At 38.0% G+C, this 22,048-nt stretch overlaps 1 protein-coding gene across 2 annotated transcripts in view; it reads right to left on the bottom strand.

Annotated features, from left to right (window-relative positions):
* The window catches only part of slc25a12 (solute carrier family 25 member 12), a 99,081-nt gene that overhangs the window by 20,165 nt on the left and 56,868 nt on the right, over positions 1-22,048 (bottom strand). For both annotated transcript variants that reach the window (XM_063052179.1, XM_063052180.1), the window contains exons 10-13: positions 19,237-19,321; positions 16,271-16,429; positions 8,358-8,410; positions 5,502-5,582 (exon numbers count right to left, since the gene is read on the bottom strand). In XM_063052179.1, the coding sequence (XP_062908249.1) occupies positions 5,502-5,582; positions 8,358-8,410; positions 16,271-16,429; positions 19,237-19,321 (378 nt within the window). The remainder of the gene's footprint in view (positions 1-5,501; positions 5,583-8,357; positions 8,411-16,270; positions 16,430-19,236; positions 19,322-22,048) is intronic.

The following is a 22,048-nucleotide window of genomic DNA, read 5'->3' as shown; positions in this document are numbered from 1 at the left end:
GGTACGATAGGCAAATTGGTGAGGGTCTAGGGTAGTAGGCAGACAGGATTTCAAATGTGATAGAACCAGTCTCTCAAAGCACTTTGCAATGATGGAAAAAAAATCTTCAAACACATCCATTTGAAATGAATCATACCAAAAACAATGAGGACAGTAAGGTAAACATATTCCAACCAAAGAAGACACTAGGAGTTGCTGACATCCATTGTTACATCTGAAACAAGTCTTTCAACAGTAATTCAAAGCAAATCTGCGACAATGAAATAACACAATCTTAACAGGAAGAATCTAATAGATCGGGCAACAGTAGCTGAGCAGAAATTTTCATAACGCAGCTAATAAATGTTATGATAAGGACAGCAGAGGACAACAAAGATTAGTAAGTTGCTTTGCAATCATCACCAACAGTAGCTCTAATACTGGACCAAGCATAATCCAAGAAATCAAAGAGATACTGTATAACATAATCAAGGGAGACTAGAGGTACACTAGACTAGTAAAAAAGAGGCGTATTAATTCACAGTATATATACACGATGGATTTCTACATCAACACATTGAGCAACCAAATGGGAAACGGCTATTTCAGATTTCAAATTGTGTAATAAGAAAGTTTCATAAAATCAGCACAAAACTAAGGTCATAATCTAAATACAAACGGAATTATGAAAGTATGACCAGAGAATTGAGTGTGGCTGAATAAGTAAAATGTTTGACAGTTGACCAAAAATAGCCAACATTTAAATAAATATTTTGTAAGATAAAACATATTCCTCAAAAGAACAGAATTCAAAGCAGAAAAGTGGCTCATGGCAACAGAACCAACAGAACTTAAAGATAGTATTCAAAGTTAGAGCCATATAGAATTGCCAGAAAAAATCAGTAATCTAGAGGATTGACAGTGTTTTAGAACTCAGCTAAAGGAAACTAAGTAATTAACTTAAAAACAAATGGCAAAAAAAAGTGAAAATAAACTGGCAATTTAAAAAAAAGACTAAGAGCTTCCCTAGGTACGTAAAAGGAAGTCTGTTGAGGGTAAATGTGGCTCCCTTATGCAGGCAAGTTTAGCATGATAAATAAGGAAACTACACAGGAATTAAGCAAACACTTTGTTTCTGTTTTTGTGGAAAGCACAAACCTGCCAGAAATATAGTAGAAACAAGAGTCTATCAAGGTTCAAGATCTGAAGGAATACATAGTTAAAAAGACTAAACCATGTAACAATTACAGCACAGAAACAAGTCATCTCGGCCCTTTTAGAAGAATGTGATAAACTGCAGCCTAGAGCTTTGAAAGGGGTACTAAACATTCTGGTTATAATCCTCCAAAGTTTGATAAATTCTGGAAATATTCCAGCAGACTGGAGAGTAGATACTTATCCCATTTCAGAGAGAGAAACCTTAATGTCAGTGGTGGGAAAGTGCTAGAATAGAAAATAAAGGATGTAATAACAGAACACCTTGCGAAGAATAATAATAATAGAACACAGAATCATACAGCACAGTACAAGCCCTTCGGCCCACGATGTTGTGCCACCCTTTTAACCTACTCCAAGATCAACCTAACACTTCCCTCCCACATTGCTCACCATTTTTCATCCGTATGCCTAAGAGTCTCTTAAATGTCCCTAATGTATCTGCCCCTGAGGAGCTTTCCATACATTCACCACTTTATGTAAAAAAAAAGCAACCTCTGAAATTCCCCCTATACTTTCCTCTAATCACCATAAAATTATACCCTCTTGTATTATTGGCCTTTTCTGCCCTAGGGAAAAGGTGTTGGTCAGCCATTTTATCAAAGCCTCTTATCATATACACGTCTATCAAGTCCCCTTTCCTCCTCCTTTCCTCCAAAGAGAAAAAAAACTCTAGCTTGCTCAAGCTTTTCTCATATTACATCTGCTCTAATCCAGGCAGTATCCTGGTAAAATTACTTTGCATCCTCTCTGAAAATTCCAGCTTTTCTATAATGAGGTAACCAGAACTAAACACGATACTCATGAAGAGTGGTATATCCAGAGTTTTATAGAGCTGCATCATTACCTCATGGCATTTGAACTCAATCCCCTGACTGATGAAGGTCAACACACCATACACCTTTTTAACCACTCTATCAACTTGTGCGGCAACTTTAAGGGACATGGACCCAAAGATCCCTCTGTTCCTCCACACTGCTAAGAATCCTGCCATTAACTCTGTACTCTGTCTTCCAAAGTGTAGCTCTTCAGTTTTCCATAAGACACAGGAGCAGAACTAGATCATTCACCCATCAAGCTAATTGCACCATCCTATCATGGATGACCTATCCCTCTCGACCCCCTTCTCCTGCATTCTCCCTGTAACCTTTGACGCCCTGACTAATCAAGAACCTATCAACCTCTACTTTAACTATAACCAATGACTTGGCCTACACAATGAGTAGTGGAATGGAGTCCACAGATTCACTCACTTCTGGCTAAAGAAATTCATCCTCATCTCTGTTCTAAGTGGACAGCCCTCTATTCTGAGCTCAACCCTTAGGTCCTAGACTCCCCCACCATTGGAAACATCTGCTCAACATCCACCTTATCTAGGCCATTCAATATTCGACAGGTTTATCTTCATGTCATCCGCAAACTTGGCCACAAAGCCATCAATTGCAGATTGAACGCCATCTGTCAATTTTCTGCCCAGTTCTGAATCCCAATGTCCCACTGTAACCTACAATGACCTCTAAACTATCCATAACATCAAAAACCTTGTGTCATTTATAATCTTACCTTTCCACTTCCTCATTCAAGTCATTTATAAAACTCACAAAGAGCAGAGGTCTCTGAACAGATTCAGCAGAGTCAACATGGATTTATTAAGCAAAAATTATTGGAATTACCTACTGCAATTCTTTTTTGGGGGGAAGGGGGCAAGGGGGGGGTACATAAAGAATATGTAGGCATGCTGGAAGGTTGGCCTTACGTATGTCATGTGAAATTTGAGTAAATGCAGTGTTATATTTGGTGTAGGAAAATAAAAACTGGATATATCAAACAACTAGTAATTTATATGACTACTGCACATCAAGCCTGGAGGTAACAATTGCTGCTGAAAACATTTTTTCCATCAAATTGTTTTTTCAAGTCTATTCAGGAAGTAATATTTTGAACACTCAGGTGTATCTTCTCGGCACAGATGATATAGTTCTCAAACTATCTACCCTTTTATTACTTAGAGCAGCAATTCTCTCAATCAGTAAGAGTTTAAATTCATCTCTAATGAAAGTGTTTGACTTTTCTTCACAGCTGCCTTTTATATGTGTGAGGAAATGTTTTCCTGAGTACTTCCTTTAAGATCAAGCAAAATAGAAGATTGGATGGCAGAATTTATTTGTGTAGCCCTGGGGACAGTGAAATCCACCAGTAAAAAGGTCACAGTTTGCACACTGACCACTCTGTGGATTTGTCCTCAAGGAAGATCTTGATTATTAAGCATTACTGATAATTTCAGTGAGATAATGGAGATAAATGAAGCAACATACACTCAGTGGCCACTTTATTAGGTACCTCCTAAAAGTAGCAACAAAACTAGACGGGCTGATGAAGAAAGGCATATGGTGTGTTTGCCTCCATCAGCCGAGGCTTTAAATACAAGAACTGGAACATCATGTTATACAAAATTTCATATGACTGTGAGCAGTTTGGTTGCCACACTACAGGAATGATGAGATTTAGTTAGAGAGAATGCAGAAGATATTCATACAGATGTTGCTTGGAATAGAGGGCTTTAAGTTACAAGAAGAGATTGGATAAGATGCGAGAAGACATAATAGGTACATCAAATTATGAGAGGCAATGATTGGGTTAATAGAGTGTGTTCTTGATGGTAGCATTGCCAAAAACTAGAAGGTTTAAGGTGAGAGGGAGAAGGTTTAAAGGGAATCTGAGCTGCTGGAGGCAACAATATTGGTATCTGGACGCGTATTTGAATGAGCGAGGATATGACATTAATGTAGGTAAGTGACATTGGTGCAGATAGATATGATGGTGAGCAAAGATATAGTGAACTGTATGGTGGACTGAAGAGCTTGCTTCTATACTGTATAACTCTGACTCTTTTCACAGCAGGTAAAATGCAAAAGTAAATTAGAGGATTATGCAGGCTGTCACCAGGTAAAACAAATTGTTCCATTTTTACATGTTTATAAGTTGATTTTGTGTGTTAGTCAGAAAACAATTAAAAATTACTCGATGTGGTAACCACACCTCCACCGTATTGTCATGAATGCCATCAAAAGCACGTAAAAGCTCATAAGAACAATTACGATAAGTGTAGAGAGGACACTATATCTTCCATTTGTAGGTAAGAATATATATATGAACAACACTTCTGAACTTAATTATTTTTTTACTTGTTGATATGTAGGGTTTCAAACATTGGCCTTCATAACCTGTGATACTTTCTGCTGCTTGATAGCATGTTATTTATAGCAAATTTGACTGACCCAAGAGGAAAATATTTTACTCTGAATCAATTTTGAAAAGATAGATGCACTCAGAAAGAGCAAAACTGAATAACTGAAGAGTCATATGCAATTAAACAGTCTGGAAAACACTGAAAAATAATTTTGCGACAATGGAGCAGGAGAAATTAAATTTATTTTCTAGCATGAAAATTGCTTGGTATTTAGTTTCCCACAGGTGGCTTGTTGGAAGAAAGCAGGATGTGCAGCTGGGATGACGAGAATGTATTCCTTTCAGCTGGTTATTTTCAGCTGTGGAGCTACGGAAATTGCTGCTGAGTGTCAGGGTGGAGCCATTCATGTACACCACTTTCACATGAGGAAGCTTATTACTAATCCTAAGGTTTGTTGTTTAAAGCAGCATCAGGGATGGGAGACTTGACTAGAAATAGAGCCCAGATAACTGCCTTGTAAATCACATATGAGGACTCTAAATGAGAGGCAGACCAGCCGCGGGATTGGAACCAACTTCAGGGTGTATCATGTTGGCATGGATGCACACACAACATCAATACAGCCCTTAAATATCAAGAACAGGGACAACACACATTGGCAGTACGCTCAGAATAAAATCACCAGGAAGCATAATCTGATTCTGCTCTGATCAGGGGAAACTTACTGGAGGAAAAAGATAAATGAAAAGAAAAGTAAAAAGAGAGAGAAATTTGCTGTACATATAGATGTAGGTGTGTCAGATAAAGCAATGTGAATTGGTTTGTTGAATTATTTACATCCAAATTAAAACTCCAGTTTATGTTGACTCATGTATTTAAAAATGTTTCTATCCTCAACTTTAATAATTTAAGAGCTAATATGCTTATTATAAGCCCATTGTAATTCTTTTGCTAGCCTTTCTATAGCAGTTTATAAGCAGAAACATTCAACTTTAGTCAACATTATTAAAAAGATACATCACTAATTTCCCAATTCATCAGAATAACTTCTGTTCCAAAATTATAATATTCTAAATACACATTACAGAAATGTAAAATAATCATATACAATACTTACACAGCCACCAGCCAAGATTTCTGCAAGTACAGGAATTGAGCCATCTCTTTGCGTGAACTTGTCTCTCACAAAATCATTTACCTGTTTAAGGGGAAAATGGGCAATAAGAAAAATTGTTTATTGGACAATGCATTCATGCAAGGTGGCAAACTTTTAATTAAAGAATAAGTTCCCTGTCTGTCTCCTCCTTTACCAAGCCTCCCAGCACCACAACCTGCACTGAACCCACTTATAAAATATGAGAATGCACTAAAATTTCCCTCATATTACCTTCTTCCAAAAAACAGTGAGACGAAAGGTTGCTACTCATGGGCTGTGTTTCTATTAACACATAGGCCCATTGCTTTGCATGGATTAAATTCCAAACTGGTGCAATGAAATAATTTTTCTTTTCAAGTTGTTTATTTCACAAATTGAAAAGTGGATAAATAGCCATATCAAAAAGATAAATAACTAAACTGAGCATTTTTATAACCTTTCAGGAAACTTGCAACTTGCAAACTAGAACACCCACAGCAACTGACATTACAGGCACAAAATCACGGAATTGCATGGTACAGAAGCCATTTAGCCCAAAGGGGCCAAAAAAAACTCAAGCAAGAAGGATTTCTCTCTGTTTTGTATGTGGCTTTTAAAACGAATTGGATTGTGCAAGTGATGAAAATACAGGTTACACTATTCTCTGGGTTATATGCTAGTCTTTTTTTTAAAAACCATTTAAGTATTTACATTGATACAATGGAATTTGCCTCTTTCTGGATGAAGGAGCTTACAGAATAAATGCATCATAATTTAAAGTTTTAAATTCAATTCCAGAACTATAATAATAATGAATTTAAGATGAACTTTAGTATCAGAAACCCAGGTTCAATCGTAACCTTGGGTGTGCCGCCTTTGTGAAAATTGCACATTCTTACCGTGACCCTGTGTTTCCCCGAGTAGTTAATCGGAGTGTGGTGAGAATAAACTTAAGAGTATAAATGTGGAATTAGTGTAAATGATAGCTGGCACGGACCTGGTGATCTGAAGGGCCTGTTTCTGTGCTGTATCTCCCACTATAAATTTAAAACACCAAGCTCTCCAACAGTTCCACAACCATCTGAACAGTATACATCCAAACATTCAATTTACGATGGAGAAGAATGGTTGCCTCCCTTTGCTGGACATTCTATTACGTCAGAAACTAGACGGTAGCCTTGGACATGGCACCTATTGGAAACTCTCTCTCACGGCTTTTACCTCAACAATAACAGCCCCCATCATGCCTCCCAGTGCGAAGTCTATTTCAGACCCAGAGAGTCTCCCCAAGGACGATTTCATACGACGTTTCTACAGAATGGCTACAAGGTGTAGGAAATCAATTGGGCCCTTAAAAGGGCTGACCAAGGAAACCAGGAAACTTAACAACGAGGGGGAACCCATCACTACTACCTGTCTTCCCTGTATTTCCATGGCTTCTGGAAGGATCTCCAGGATCCTGAAGAAATATCTGATTAACACCTTCCACAAAACTGTAAGGAAGCTTAAGTCACAGCTTATGCAGGTCAAAGGTGACCTGGGACTCAAGTCAGCTGGTGTTTACAGGATTCCCTGTGAAGGCAGAGTAGCATATATGGGCCAGATGGGGCACACGGAGGAAACGCACATCATGGAGCACAGGAGGTGTATCTGTCTGTGTTACCTGGAGAAATCAGTGGTAGCAGAACATTGCATTCAAAATGGTCATAAGATTGACTTCAATGGCACAAAACTAATGTGCTGTGCCAATGGCTTTTGAGACCACCTGGTAAAAGAAACCATTGAAATAAAACTAGCGGAAAAGAACTTAGTCATCGAAAAGTCAATTATAATCGATATTTGTACTTGGCTGGAAGCCAGAGAAGATTTTATTCAGCATATATGCTGGGAAAGCACTGGATCCTTTATTTCTAAAGTTGTTCAAAAATTAACATTGTGCAAGCAATTATAAGCAGCCAAAGACATTTAAGAGTCCCATTCTTTAATGAAGTGAGAGGTGAGGTTGCTGAAGGGAAGGTGACATGAAGAGAGGGCAAAGTTGTAACTTGTAAAACATGAGCAAACCACAGAAGTCACAAAAAGGGAACACTTGGAGACATCCTGCCAGGAACTGATAACTCTATTATGATTTTTGAGGAAAGAGCTCTTTATTTTGAAACATTTCTTATAATCTAATTCAAACATTACAATCTGGAACACATGTTCATAAAATCCTAGCTGAGGTTTCAAAATTTCTGCAGCTACAAAGATACCTAATTAGTGATTTAAAAACAAATGCACAATATAAAATTGGATAGCTATATGGACAGGAAAGGAATGGAGGGTTATGGGCTGAGTGCAAGTCCCTGGGACTAGGTGAGAGTAAGCATTCGGCACGGAATAGAAGGGCCGAGATGGCCTCTTTCTGTGCTGTAATTGTTATATGGTAATATTTGAATAAGTCCCATAAGTTAGGAAGTGTTACAAAAAAATTATCATATCATCTCTTTACAGATTCAATGGGAATAAAGTGGATATGGGCAATGGAAGAAAGAAGTTTAGCATGCACTTGGTGATAATCAACAATCATGCTCTTTGGCTGTTTTCACTAGGAACATTTTATGAGCTATTTTCATAAGGATAATACAGAAAACATAATTAGTTTTGCTTTTGAAAAGTCAAATGCAAGCAGCACTATATATTCCTATGTACAAGCAAGACCTACATAACAATGAAAAAAAACTCAAATTACCTCACAGGATCTAATAAAGTTGTAGAATTCCTAGTTATTGTATTACAATGCAAGCAACAAATAAAAATACAACAAAACAAGGAATTAAATACAAAATAAACACTTACAGTAAGTTTAATGGCTTTTTCCGGAGCAACACCCAACAACTGTGGTAAAAGACCTAAAGGTAGAGACATTCATCATAAAACCAATTGATAATAATGGAGAATGAACAGTATTTGTAAAAGTCTTACTTTTAAGATTGGAGTTGCCTCAGACTATTGTAGTTGCACAAGTTATACAAATCAAATCATTTTTTATTTTCCTTACTGCAAGGCTTTATACAAATCTGATGATTCTATTATTGAAAACTCAGATCAAAAAGCAAATTTGAGTTAATTTAACTGTGCTATGGATAAACAATTATTAAGTCTCATATTATCCCTGATGTCTACCACAATTCAGTTGACTACAGAAAACAACAATAAATTTAGTTAACAAGTATAGCTATATGACAAGTGAAAGGATAGCGAGGGAAAAAATTTGTTCTCTTAAATATCAGTGTGGTCATCTATGCTTGGAGCCAAGAGAGATGGGGAGTTCAAATGATTTTTTTTTTACCTTTTGTATTTACTCAGGCAATACACACAGACTACTGAACTGAGGCAAAAGAGTAGCGAGGTCATGGATTGTTTCTAATTATGGAAGAGGAGGTGCATCCCATCTTGAGGTAAATATACGCAAGGTGCATAAATCCCCAGGGCCTGATGAGGTGTCCATAAGACATAAGAGCAAAATTAGGCCATTCAGCTCACTGAGTCTGCTCTGCCATTCTATCATGGCTGATTTATTATCCCTCTCAACATCCTTGTCCTGCCTTCTTCCTGTAACTTTTGACACCCTGACTTAATCAAGAATCTATCAGTCTCCACTTGACTATACCAAATAACTTGGTCTCCAGTCTGTGGCAATGAATTCCACAGATTCACTACCCTCTGGCTAAAGAAACTCCTCCTGTGAAAGACTAGTGCAGGAATTGCAAGGGTTCTGGCAGAAATATTTAAAACATCCTTAGCCACAGAGGAAGCGCTAGATTAAATAAAAAGATTAGCTTTATTTGTCATACATATATTGAAACATACAGTGAAATGTGTAGTTTGCATCAAGTCAAATCAAATCAGGACTGTGCTAGGGACAGCCCACAATTGTCACCACACTCCCAGCACCAATATAGCAAGCCCACAACTCACTTAGCCTAACTGTACATCTATGGAATGTGTGGGGAAATCAGAGCACCCAAGAGGAAACCCACCCAGTCACACACAGAACGTACAGACTCTTTAGAGATAGCAGCAGGAGTCGAACCCTGATCAATGATCGCAGGTGCTGTAATGTGAATATGATCATTGCTACACTATCGTGCCGCCCTATTGAAAACTTCTAGATGTCAGTTAGCAAATTTCTTTCATAAACAATGTCAATAACTGCTCTTAGCTGAGAATCAGATGCAAGATATACATGGAACCTTGCTCCAACAAGTTACGGCTCTTCCATCAAGCTCAATGGCAAATCCAAAAGGTAATGCAGCTTTGATTAATTTCTGCTATCAAGGGCTGGCTGGTGGCACAATGACATCAGCGCCGGACTCTGGAACGGAGGTTCCCGAGTTCGAACCCAGCCAGGTCCACTCCCGAGTACGCTTTCCATCCGTGCCGGGTTGAATGTCGAGATCGCAACTTAACCTCGTAAAATAAAGGGGAAAATGCTGCGAAATGTCTGTGTGACGAGTGGCGCGCCACACAGTTTCTCTCTCTCTCGCTCCGCGCCTTGTAAAAGGCCTGAAAAAGACACCGTCCCACCAACATCGCACACGTACGCACGTGGCAAAAAAAAAATTTCTGCTATCGAGGGATGTGCTATGAAAATAGGTTGAACAAAATGGCCTGTATTTTTTTGAAGTTTAAAAAAAAGAGGCAAAATTATGGAAACATGAATAGGCTTTGAACTGCTAGTTGAAGAGGTGATGATGGAAGTTGGCCACTTAGGACCGTGATTGGTGGTTGTTTGGAAATCTCTGCTTCAAAGGGCTATGTAAATTTAGATGAGGGCAGTCAGTGAAATCACTTTAGAATTCTGGAGACAGGATAGGAGAAAACTGTAGAATTTTAATCGCCATCTTGTTATAATCAGGCACTATTCGGCCCACCTCTATCATCACAAAATTAGAGCACATGGTATTGGGGTAGGGTACTGACATGGATAGAAAATTGGTTGGCAGACAGGACACAAAGAGTAGGGATTAACGGGTCCTTTTCAGGATGGCAGGCAGTGACTAGTGGGGTACCACAAGGCTCAGTGCTGGGACCGCAGCTATTTACAATATACATTAATGATTTAGATGAAGGGATTAAAAGTAACATTAGCAAATTTGCAGATGACACAACACTGGGTGGCAGGGTGAAATGTGCAGAGTATGTTGAGATAGTGCAGGATGACTTGGACAGGTTCGGTGAGTGGGCAGATGCAGTTCAATGTGGATAAATGTGAGGTTATCCACTTTAGTGCCAAGAACAGGAAGGCAGATTACTATTTGAATGGTGTCAAGTTAGAAAAAGGGGAAGTACAACAAGATCCTGGTGTCCTTGTTCATCAGTCACTGAAAGTAAGCATGTAGGTACAGTAGGCAGTGAAGAAACCTAATGGCATGCTGGCCTTCAAAACAAGGGGAATTGAGCAAAGAGGTCCTTCTGCAGCTGTACAGGGTCCTGGTGAGACCACACCTGGAGTATTGTGTACAGTTTTGGTCTCCAAATTTGAGGAAGGACATTCTTGCTATTGAGGGAGTGCAGCGGAGGTTCACGCGGTTAATTCCTGGGATGGCGGGACTGTCATATGTTGAAAGATTGGAGTGACTGGGCTTGTATACACTGGAATTTAGAAGGATGAGAGGGGATCTGATTGAAACTTATAAGATTATTAAGGGATTGGACACACTAGAGGCAGGAAACATGTTCCCGATGTTGGGGGAGTCCAAAACCAGAGGCCACAGTTTGAGAATAAGGGGTAGGCCATTTAGAACGGAGTTGAGGAGAAACTTTTTCACCCAGAGAGTTGTGGATCTGTGGAATGCTCTGCCTCAGGAGGCATGGAGGCCAATTCTGGGGATGCTTTCAAGAAAGAGTTAGATAGAGCTCTTAATGATGGCAGAGTCAAGGGATATGGGGAGAAGGCAGGAATGGGGTACTGATTGTGGATGGTCAGCCATGATCACAGTGAATGGCGGTGCTGGCTCGAAGGGCCGAATGGCCTACTCCTGCACCTATTGTCTATTATCACTCCTTACTGCTATCCAAGGAAGGTTCCTGGGGTATTTAAGGCTGAAGATTGGGTTTGTCTGTAGCAGACCCGGGCACTCAAAAAGTTCAAGCATTTATGTAGACCTGCCACAAATCCAGTGATAACTCTTCTTTTTCTGAACAATTTATACACAAAGAACAAATGACAGTAATCCAATTTGGTGGCTTTTGGATGAAACTTACTGCAATCAAACCAATTGTCCTTGGAATAGCATAAATAAAATTGTTGCACTGCTACTGCTAAATAAATAAGCAGCTTGCCAATAGAGATGTTGGCAAGTCACTTTTTGTTTAGCAGTAGCAATGCAACAGTTTTATTTTGAATTGAGGGCCTATCACTGAACTCCATTAGATCCTGCTGAACAGACCGTGCTTTGCCTATTATAGTGGAAATAAAAACTACCTCCTATGTCCTTTGTTCTTCATGAAGACACAATTATACACATTAATCATATTCAAGAAAATGTTGTTCAATTCAGTCAGCATAGAGACAGACAGAAGATAAAAATGCTTAGAACAGCAAGTCTCAAAATACAGCATAGGACGCTGGCCTTGGGCCTACATTATCTGTGCTGACCCTGATGCCAATTTAAACTAAACACATTTGCCCACATATGCTCTGTACCCCTCAATCCCCTACCTGTTCATGTGACTATTTAAATGCCTCAAACATGCCTCTCATAAATGCCTCCATCATAACCCCTGCAGTACTTTCCAGGCACTTATCGCTGTGTGAAAAAAAATTTGCCTCGCAAATCTTTAAACTTTCCCTCTCTCACATCAAATCTATGCTCTTTGGCATTTGAAGTTGCCAAAGTTCTGATATTAGCTGCCTCAGTAAATGAACATGAAATTATTTTTAAAGTTACAAAGTCATGAAGAAACAAATTCATCACCTTAAAACAAAAAAAAAATTACACCAATATTTTATAACAGCGAGCTCTGACACAACATCTGGTGATGAATATAAACGCAAACAACAGGAATTCTGCAGATGCTGGAAATTCAAGCAACATACATCAAAGTTGCTGGTGAACGCAGCAGGCCAAGCAGCATCTATAGGAAGAGGCGCAGTCGACGTTTCAGGCCGAGACCCTTCGTCAGGAGTTAGTCCTGACGAAGGGTCTCGGCCTGAAACGTCGACTGCGCCTCTTCCTATAGATGCTGCTTGGCCTGCTGCGTTCACCAGCAACTTTGATGTATGTTGGTGATGAATATGATGGTTTTCTACCTTTATGAAGCACCAATTCTGTTTAGCATTTGTATTTTTATCACTTATGTGATAAGATTAAGAAAGGAACAAGGAGGACTCAAGTAAAGTCACATTAACCAAATTAACATTTTTTGGGACAGCTGATCTTAACTTGGTCAAGAACAAATAAAATACCGAAATTCAACTTTACAGTAAAACTTAATGAATTGCTGCTGTATTTCTCCATGCAGCAAGCCTGCTTATTTATACGTAAATAGACACTTTGGCTACCGTATCTGTCCCTTTTGCTCATTTACTCTAACCCCATAAGACTGTATTCTTCTGCGCCGCCTTCTTCTATTTACATGTCTGTCTAAGCACCTCTGCAATATGGTCTATGTAATCACTTCCGCTACCTCCTCTGGTAAGACGTTCTAGGTATTAACCATTCTCAGTATAAGAAAAACTTATCCCTCAGATCCCCTTTAAAACTCCTTCTTTGCATCTTAAACTTATGATCTCTTGATTTTGACACCTCTCCCATGGGAAAATGCTTTTGACTTTCTACCCTATCTATGCCTCTCATACACCTATCAAGTCACCCCTCAATCTACTTCACTCCCAGGAAAACAAGACAAGCCCATCCAATCCCTTCCCATAACTAAAGTCCTCCAATCCAGGAAACATCTTGGTGAATCTCTGCCTTCTTTCAAATGCAATCATATCCTTCCCTGTAGTGTGACAACCAGAAATGAACATAATACTTCAAGTGTGACCTAACCAGTGTTTTGGTCTTTACTTGTTTAATGACGTCTGCCAGTGAACCTGATCTGCTTTTGAAAACAAAACGGTCAAGTGATTTTTGCTGCTACTCCGCCAATGCAGAATACCTGTGGCTGCCAGTCAAAGGTTCTCAGTTATAGCTTTTCTTTTCTTTTTCAATCTTTTTATTAGTTTCATAAAATAAAAACATAACATAGCAATAATACAAATAGTAGGAGATACATTGTTGTACTTAAAATGAGTAATTATAAGACCAAATAGTATAAATTGACAAAACTCCCAATCGTGTAGGATAACAATGAATAATACAGGACAAAAAAAAACTGAAGAAAAATCATGAAAAAGAAAAAAAAAGAAAAAAACCCCCATCCCAAAAAAAACTAAACAGAATTAGTCAACTAAACTAAAAGACTTGGGCAATTCTAACAACTTAAAAATGGAAAAGAAGAAAACCTTAGTGTCGACAACTCCATTTCTCTCAACCAACAGTACAGAGAAATAAGTTTGGAAATGGTCAAATTACATCATATGAAAATGCTGAATGAACGGCTTCCAAGTTTCTTCAAATATAATGGAAGGGTCATAAACCGCACTTCTAATTTTTTCCAAATTCAAACACACCATAGTTTATGAAAACCAATGAAATACAGTAGGAGGGTTAATCTCTTTCCAATTCAGCAAAATGGATCTTCTGGCCATTAAAGTAAGAAATGCAATCATCCGGCATGCTGAAGAGGTTAAATAATTTGAGTCTATCATTGGTAATCCAAAGATAGCAGTAATTGGATGAGGTTGTAAGTCTATATTCAAAACCGTTGAAATAATATCAAAAATATCTTTCCAATATTTTTCCAATAAAGGACATGACCAAAACATGTGAGTTAAAGAAACTATCTCGAAATGACATCTATCACATTTAGGATTAATATAAGAATAATAACGAGATAGTTTATCTTTGGACATATGAGCCCTGTGCACTATAAACTGCATCAACACATGTTTAGCACATATAGAGGATAAATTAACCAATTGAAGAATTTTTTCCCATTTTTCAATCAGTATAATAATCTTAAGTTCTCTTTCCCAATCAGCTTTAATTTTATTGGAAACATCAGGACATAAATTCATAATTATATTATATATAATTGCTACAATACTTTTCTGAGAGAGATTGAGATCTAAAATTTTTTCCAAAGTGTCCATTGGATATGAGTGTGGAAAATTAGGAGAAACTGTAATTAAAAAGTTTCTAATCTGTAGATATCTAAAAATGTGAGATCTGGGTAAGTTATATTTATTAGAAAGTTGATCAAAAGACATGAAACAATTATCCAAAAATAAATCATGGAAACATTCAGTTATAGCTGAACATGCTTAGATAACTATCAGTGCAACACTTAATTAAATAACCCATCAGAGGCTGGCAGTCTTTCCTTCATTTGAGCATACAACTAAGGCCATGCATCCCAATTTATCATATTGCTGATTTATTTTTCTCCAGATGAAACAACTATGGTCTTGGCAAATTACCTGCTGGTCTACTCAAATGAAGGGACACTTTGACTATAGTATCATGGTTACCTTAATAGTGGCAAATGTCTTTTTAAAAATTTTAACCTCATTAGCACAACTAAGTTATTTTCATGGCCTGATTTGCCAAAAACAAAAGTTATCTGCATTGCTTGGAAGCATCTTGTTAAGGGGCTGACTTGGGACAGAACAGAACCATGCATATTAGACTCAAGTTCCATAAATCTACTTTATAAAGTGAAGATAACTTTGAATCATAATGAAACTGAAAACGCAACTTTTAATATGTGGTAACAATTTGAGTTATATTCTTGCTTACTATGTTACCACTTTTTAAAAGTTGCTTTTTCAGTCTCATTATGATTCAAAGTTATCTTCACTGAATAAAGTAGATTTATGGAACTTGAGTCTAATATGTATGATCTTGTTCTGTCCCATGTCAGTCCCTCACAAGATACTTCTAAGCAATACAGATAACTTTTGTTTTTGGTGAATCAAGCTCTTCCCTGAATTCTAAATTTTAGAATATACCCAACTCTGTTACTGTAGCTAATAAGTAGCTTTTAGAGAGCTACATAAACGTACAGAGAATAGAGGGATATGGATCAAGTACAGACAGAAGTGATTAATTTATATCATTGGTTTCTATATGCCCCTTTTTTATTTGTCTGCATTCTCATCAATTGCCTCCTCCAGTCTGCTCCACTGGCTGACTCTCCAATATTCTGTAATATTACACTAGGCATCACTTACAGTGGTCAATTAACTTCCCAACGAGTAAATGTTTCTGAGATATGGAAGGAGGCTGCAGCACCTGGAGGAATCTTAATTAGTAAAAGGGAAAAAATGGGCAAACTCCACATAGACAGCACTGGGGGAAAGCATCAAGTGCAGGTTTGCAGAGTTGTGAAGCACAAGCCCTACGTGTTGTGCTACTATGCTGCCTGCCTACATAGCATCTGATAGACACTTATTAGCAATCTCATACAAGACAGAATAAGTGCCAACTTTACTGCATGAAGGTTAAGACACTAAGTCCAAAAAGCATCTAGCACTCAAAGAGAAGCAGGAGTATGAACTTAGGATCAAATATTTCAAATACCTTCCCATTCTGGCAAAGAAATAGTAAAGCTTCATACTCAATAAACCAGATAGTTGCATAATTCTACTACAGACCTACCTCTATAAAGGCCAAAAAACCCCTCATAACGCACAACTTTCTGGAAACAGTCAAAACTATTTTTGTACATCAGTTCTCCAATGAAGGATCCTGTAGAGCGCTGGTTCTGCATTCGTGTCTTCACTAAATCAATAGGATAAACTGCAGTTGCTCCCACCGCTGCAAAAGAGGTAAAGGCCAAGGTAAGTTTAATAATAGTACTAATTGTCAATATTTAAATATTACCCCTACTTACAATGGCCATGTTTACAGCAAGTAACTTTCTACAATAGTTTTCCACGATTATAGAAACTAATTACAAAGTAACAACCTGGGTATCACTAGCAAGGCTGACACTTAACACCCATCTCTATCTTCCCTTGAATTGAGTAGCTCAACAGGCGATTTCAAAGGGCCCTTGTGTGAACAAGATTGGTGGCACTGAAGGCACACATAGATGAGTCCATGCAAGGACAGCAGATTTCCTTCCCCAAAAGCCATTAAGGAAACAGAAGGGCATTTACAACAATCTAGTAATTTTATTTTAATTTCAATATCGCAACTAAATTTACATTCAGCAGTTTAGATATGAACCCAGTTTTCTAGATTATTTGTTCAGCCCCCGGATTACTGATCAGCTCATGTAACTGTTGGGCCATGCCCATAACTTTGCAAGATATTAAGTGCAGCAGCTATTTTGAGCAACTCAATAAATTTACTGCACTTTTTAAAGGGATATTTCCTTAGTTACTTACTCTTTACACTCAAACTTATATACACGTCAATTGAAATTGCTGTAAGGCAAACTTTAGCGTTAGTTCTTCATATCCACTGTGAACTAGTTAATTTCAAACCTTCTAAACTACAACAAACAGCTTTGAAACAAGAAATTTTTAGGTACTATGTAATACGACAGCAAGGCACATACTTAAATGCTAGCATTATTTTGTGTAGTTTTCGTAAATGAGTTACATGCTGTTAGCTTTAACCCAACTGGATTTACTTAATAGCTTTCAATTACACACTAAATTCCTTGCAGTGTGTCTTGGGCAATGATGATTTTGTCCAATAGTGGCAATGTGTCCATTTTAAACTATGCAGGCTGTACAGGCATAAACAAATATACACTGTCTTGAAAAGTTATTCAGCATCCCCCCCCCCCAAACCCTTTGATCACATAAATGAGTATTACAACTAGGGATTTTGATCAACTTAACTGAGAATTCTTAGTTGTGAATCCAATGCTCCTATTTTCACAGTCCAGCCAAAAAAAAACAGGCAAAGGTGTAAAACTAAAAATTCAAAAACTTAAATGTCAGCCCTTCAAAAGCATTCATCCCCCTTTGCTCAGTACTTAGTTGAACTACCTCTCGCCACCACCATACTTTACATTAGGGACGGTGTTACTTGACCGATGCACAATATTAGATTTATAACACGTGCTGCTTTTAAAAAAAGCATATCCTTGCCCATAAAGATATTGATATTACAGTATTAGAAGATACTGTAAAGATGTGGAAGAAGATTTTGTGGTCAGATGAGACTAAAGTGGAACTCTTTGGCCTCAATACTAAGCAGTACTTGTAGGGTAAATCTAATACTGCTCATCAGCTAGGTAACACCATCTCTATTGTAACACATCATGCTCTGGGGATGCTTTTCAGCAGCTGGGACTGGAAATCTGGCCAAGATTGATGTGAAGATGAACACTGCTAAATAAAGGGAGATCTTGGATAAAAAACTGATTGCCTCTGCCAGAAAGCTTAATCTGGAGAGGAAGTTCATCTTTTCGCAGGGCACACTGTACAAGAGGAAGAAAAATAATAACAGCTATTGCTGCATTCTTTACAAGAATTAACAAAATTGCACAACTAAATCTTGGTAAAGACCAACAGCAGTGCTGGTAAGATCAAAATATGGTCTCCAAACAGATACACTTTAGTTCAGTTACTGGGATCAAATTTATCTGTGAATAGCAGTACTGCAACCTGGGCATCAACAAAGAAGCAAACACCAGCTACTTGTACTGTAGCCACCTTTGACCATCCTGTAACTGCTACCGTTTCTTGGCTGTGACACTGGCCCTTACAGGTCTCCTGCCAAAGTTAAAATGCTACACTAATGTCAGTTAAATACCAAACACCTTAATATGCAAATTCTATCTTGCAGGAATGATGACCAGCTTCAATCCAGTAAACATAAAATGCAATCTTGCAGTGACTGGGTGATAGATAGAACGATGACTTTAAGATCCCACCAGCTAAGTTGTCTGGAGAATTCATGCAATTATGCGAAACACTAAAATACCAACAAAAACCAATATTCTAGAAGTGGAAAATTATACATGCAACAAATCAAAATGAGTGGGGAAGTTCTACTTAAGTTTTAAAATTTCTTGTTCAAGTTGCAATATGATAAATCTCAATGAAACTCTTTCCTGAATCCAATTAGATTAAACAGCACCTTTAATGAAACGGGCTTATAAAAATTGGTACCAATTCCAGAAGTTTTTCTCAATATAATGTAGACAAGGCACATGCAAAATGCAAGGGAAACATGAAGCCAGAGAGGAATATCTGTGTTCTTTAAAAAAAAGACTTCACTTGCATATCATAATACAGATTTTTTTTAAACAGCACACGAATCTAGATTTTATCTTAATCCTTGGATTTTCTTTTAAATTCATCTTGAAACACTTGAGATAATTTTTCCCATTAAGTATAATTAATATGCTTCATAACTTGATCCGGAAGTCTGCTGCAATTATTGAGCTTTTGCCCCAAAGACAGTCTGGAGCCAGAAGTGGAATTGCAGTATTATATCAATCCTCTGATCACAAATACATATAAAAGGAACTTTACAAAGCCTTCCAGATATGTCCCTTTATTTCAATGGCTTGCACCTTAGCTGATTTGGACAGGACTGGATTGATGAAATCCTATTTTATTAGCCAAAGTTTTTGAACAACATTGAGACATATCACTCACCTCCAGCAATTGAGCCCAAAGTGAACCTGTAAACAGATTCAGCAACTTGGAGCCATATAGGCCTGCGGGTATCACTGAATGATTGCTGGAACAGAAAAGACAAAGGAGTGGAATGTGAGAAAGTTAGCTGTTCGAAATGTTTCTTTTTAAAAATTATTACTGCAAATCTTGTTTGGAATTACACAAGTTACTATAATAGTAAACCAGGCAACTTCAAATTTGGATTAACTTCAATTTATATAACAACTACTTTTTTAGTAGTTTTTTAGTAGATGAAGACCATCATCCTCGACCTCGAGGGATAGCCACGACGACTTTTTTAGAAGGAGAATATATTGCAAAAAGTAGCAATGATCATCATAACAAGTTAGGTTCATTTCACTTTCATAACCAAGTTTTATTTAGACAAATGAAAAGCACAAACCAACATACAATACTTTTGCCTTGCTGAACACAGCTGTCCTAAGGATAAACCCTATTCTTTTGGAATCTTCTTTCCTTGTGGATTAATTCAAGCAATATGAAAAATATAGCAGTTCATATCTAAAGCATTTAAGTATGCTGAATTTTAGTCTTTTATATTTCTTCAATATAATTTTCAACAGACTTACAAAGCTATCATTACTGTGATCAGTAAAACTGAGTGCAGCAAGTTGGTTGAAGGGAGACCGGCTGTATCCAAATTTTCCATAAATAAGGCATATCTTATGTGGAAGTAACTCAAGCTGCAGAAACAATAGTTTTGACTTACAAACCCCATTTCTAGAAAAGTTGGGATATTTTCCAAAATGCAATAAAAACAAAAATCAGTGATATGTTAATTCACGTGAACCTTTATTTAACTGACAAAAGTACAAAGAAAAGATTTTCAATAGTTTTACTGAACAACTTAATTGTATTTTGTAAACATACACAAATTTAGAATTTGATGGCTGCAACACACTCAACAAAAGTTGGGACAGAGGCATGTTTACTATTGTGTTACTTCACCTTTCCTTTTAATAACACTTTTTAATCGTTTTGGAACTGAGGATACTAATTGTATTAGATTTGCAATTGGAAATTTTGTCCATTCTTGCTTGATATAAGACTTCAGCAGCTCAACAGTCCGTGGTCTCCGTTGTCTGATTCTCCTCTTCATGATGCGCCATACATTTTCAATAGGAGATAGATCTGGACTGGCAGCAGGCCAGTCAAGCACACGCACTCTGTGTCTACAAAGCCACGCTGTTGTAGCCCGTGCAGAATGTGGTCTGGCATTGTCCTGCTGAAATAAGCATGGACGTCCCGGGAAGAGACGTCGCCTTGATGGCAACATATGTCTCTCTAAAATCCTAATATACGCCTCAGAGTCAATGGTACCTTCACATACATGCAACTCACCCATGCCGTGGGCACTGATGCACCCCCATACCATCACAGATGCTGGCTTTTGCACCTTTCACTGATAACAAACTGGATGGTCATTTTCATCTTTGGCACGGAAAACTCGACGCCCGTTTCTTCCGAAAACTAGCTGAAATGTGGACTCGTCTGACCACAGCACACGGCTCCAGTCTTTCGGTCCATCTGAAATGAGCTCGGGCCCACAGAACTCACCGGCGTTTCTGCATAGAGTTGATGTGTGGCTTCCTCCTTGCATTTCTGGATGCAGTGACGGACTGTGTTGAGTGACAATGGTTTTCCGAAGTACTCCCGAGCCCAGCTGGCTATAATTGTCACAGTAGCATGATGGTTCCTAAGGCAGTGCTGCCTGAGGGCTCGAAGATCACGCGCATTCAACAGTGGTTTCCGACCTTGCCCTTTACGCACTGAGATGTCTGAATTCTCTGAATCTTTTTACAATATTATGTACTGTAGATGTTGAAAGACCTAAATTCTCTGCAATCTTGCGTTAAGAAATGTTCCTTTTGAACTGACTAACAATTCTCTCAGAAATTTTGGCACAAAGGGGTGAGCCACGACCCATCCTTGCTTGCAAAGACTGAGCCTTTGATGGACGCTACTTTTATACCCAGTCATGATACCTCACCTGCTACCAATTAGCCTGCTTAATGTGGAGTCTTCCAAACTGGTGTTACTTGAATATCCTGTGCATTTTTCAATCTTATTTTAACTCTGTCCCAACTTTCGTTGAGTGTGTTGCAGCCATCAACTTCTAAATTTGTGTATATTTACAAAATACAATTAAGTTGGTCAGTAAAACTATTGAATATCTTTTCTTTGTACTTTTGTCAGTTAAATAAAGGTTCATGTGAATTAACATATCACAGATTTTTGTTTTTATTGCATTTTGGAAAATATCCCAACTTTTCTGGAAATGGGGTTTGTATTTACACCCCAGCCCCACACTAACACTTGTAGAAATTCTGCGACAGTGATTTGGTATCTCAAATTTTTGGATAGCAATTTGTCAGCTCTGTAAGGGTGAAATCCATAACCTGAACAGCTGTAACACAGGGATGGGGGGAATATCTATATTCAGCTCGAGTGAATTTGTGGCATTACAGATTCTCAGGGCTGCCCACTTGTTTGTCCATGTCAAACCTTTCTAATCTCTCATCTCTGAACGATGGAAGTAAGCAAAGTGAGTTAAGTTTTCACCTTTTTCATCAACTTGATGTTCCATAAAACAGTCACAGTATCAGTAATCCACAGTGAAAATTTTTTTTAAAAAGCAGGATAAAATAAACTTGAGCAGGATGAATAAAATGAATATAAAGCAGGGTAAAACAGTCCTAAATGATATCCCTATACCAATCATACCCTTAGTTCTAATCAACAAGCTCCAAAAGCTGGACCTCCGTACCTC

The sequence above is a fragment of the Mobula hypostoma genome, chromosome 6 (genome assembly GCF_963921235.1).
Source record: "Mobula hypostoma chromosome 6, sMobHyp1.1, whole genome shotgun sequence".
Taxonomy (NCBI): domain Eukaryota; kingdom Metazoa; phylum Chordata; class Chondrichthyes; order Myliobatiformes; family Myliobatidae; genus Mobula; species Mobula hypostoma.
This window is presented reverse-complemented; position numbering and strand designations above follow the sequence as displayed.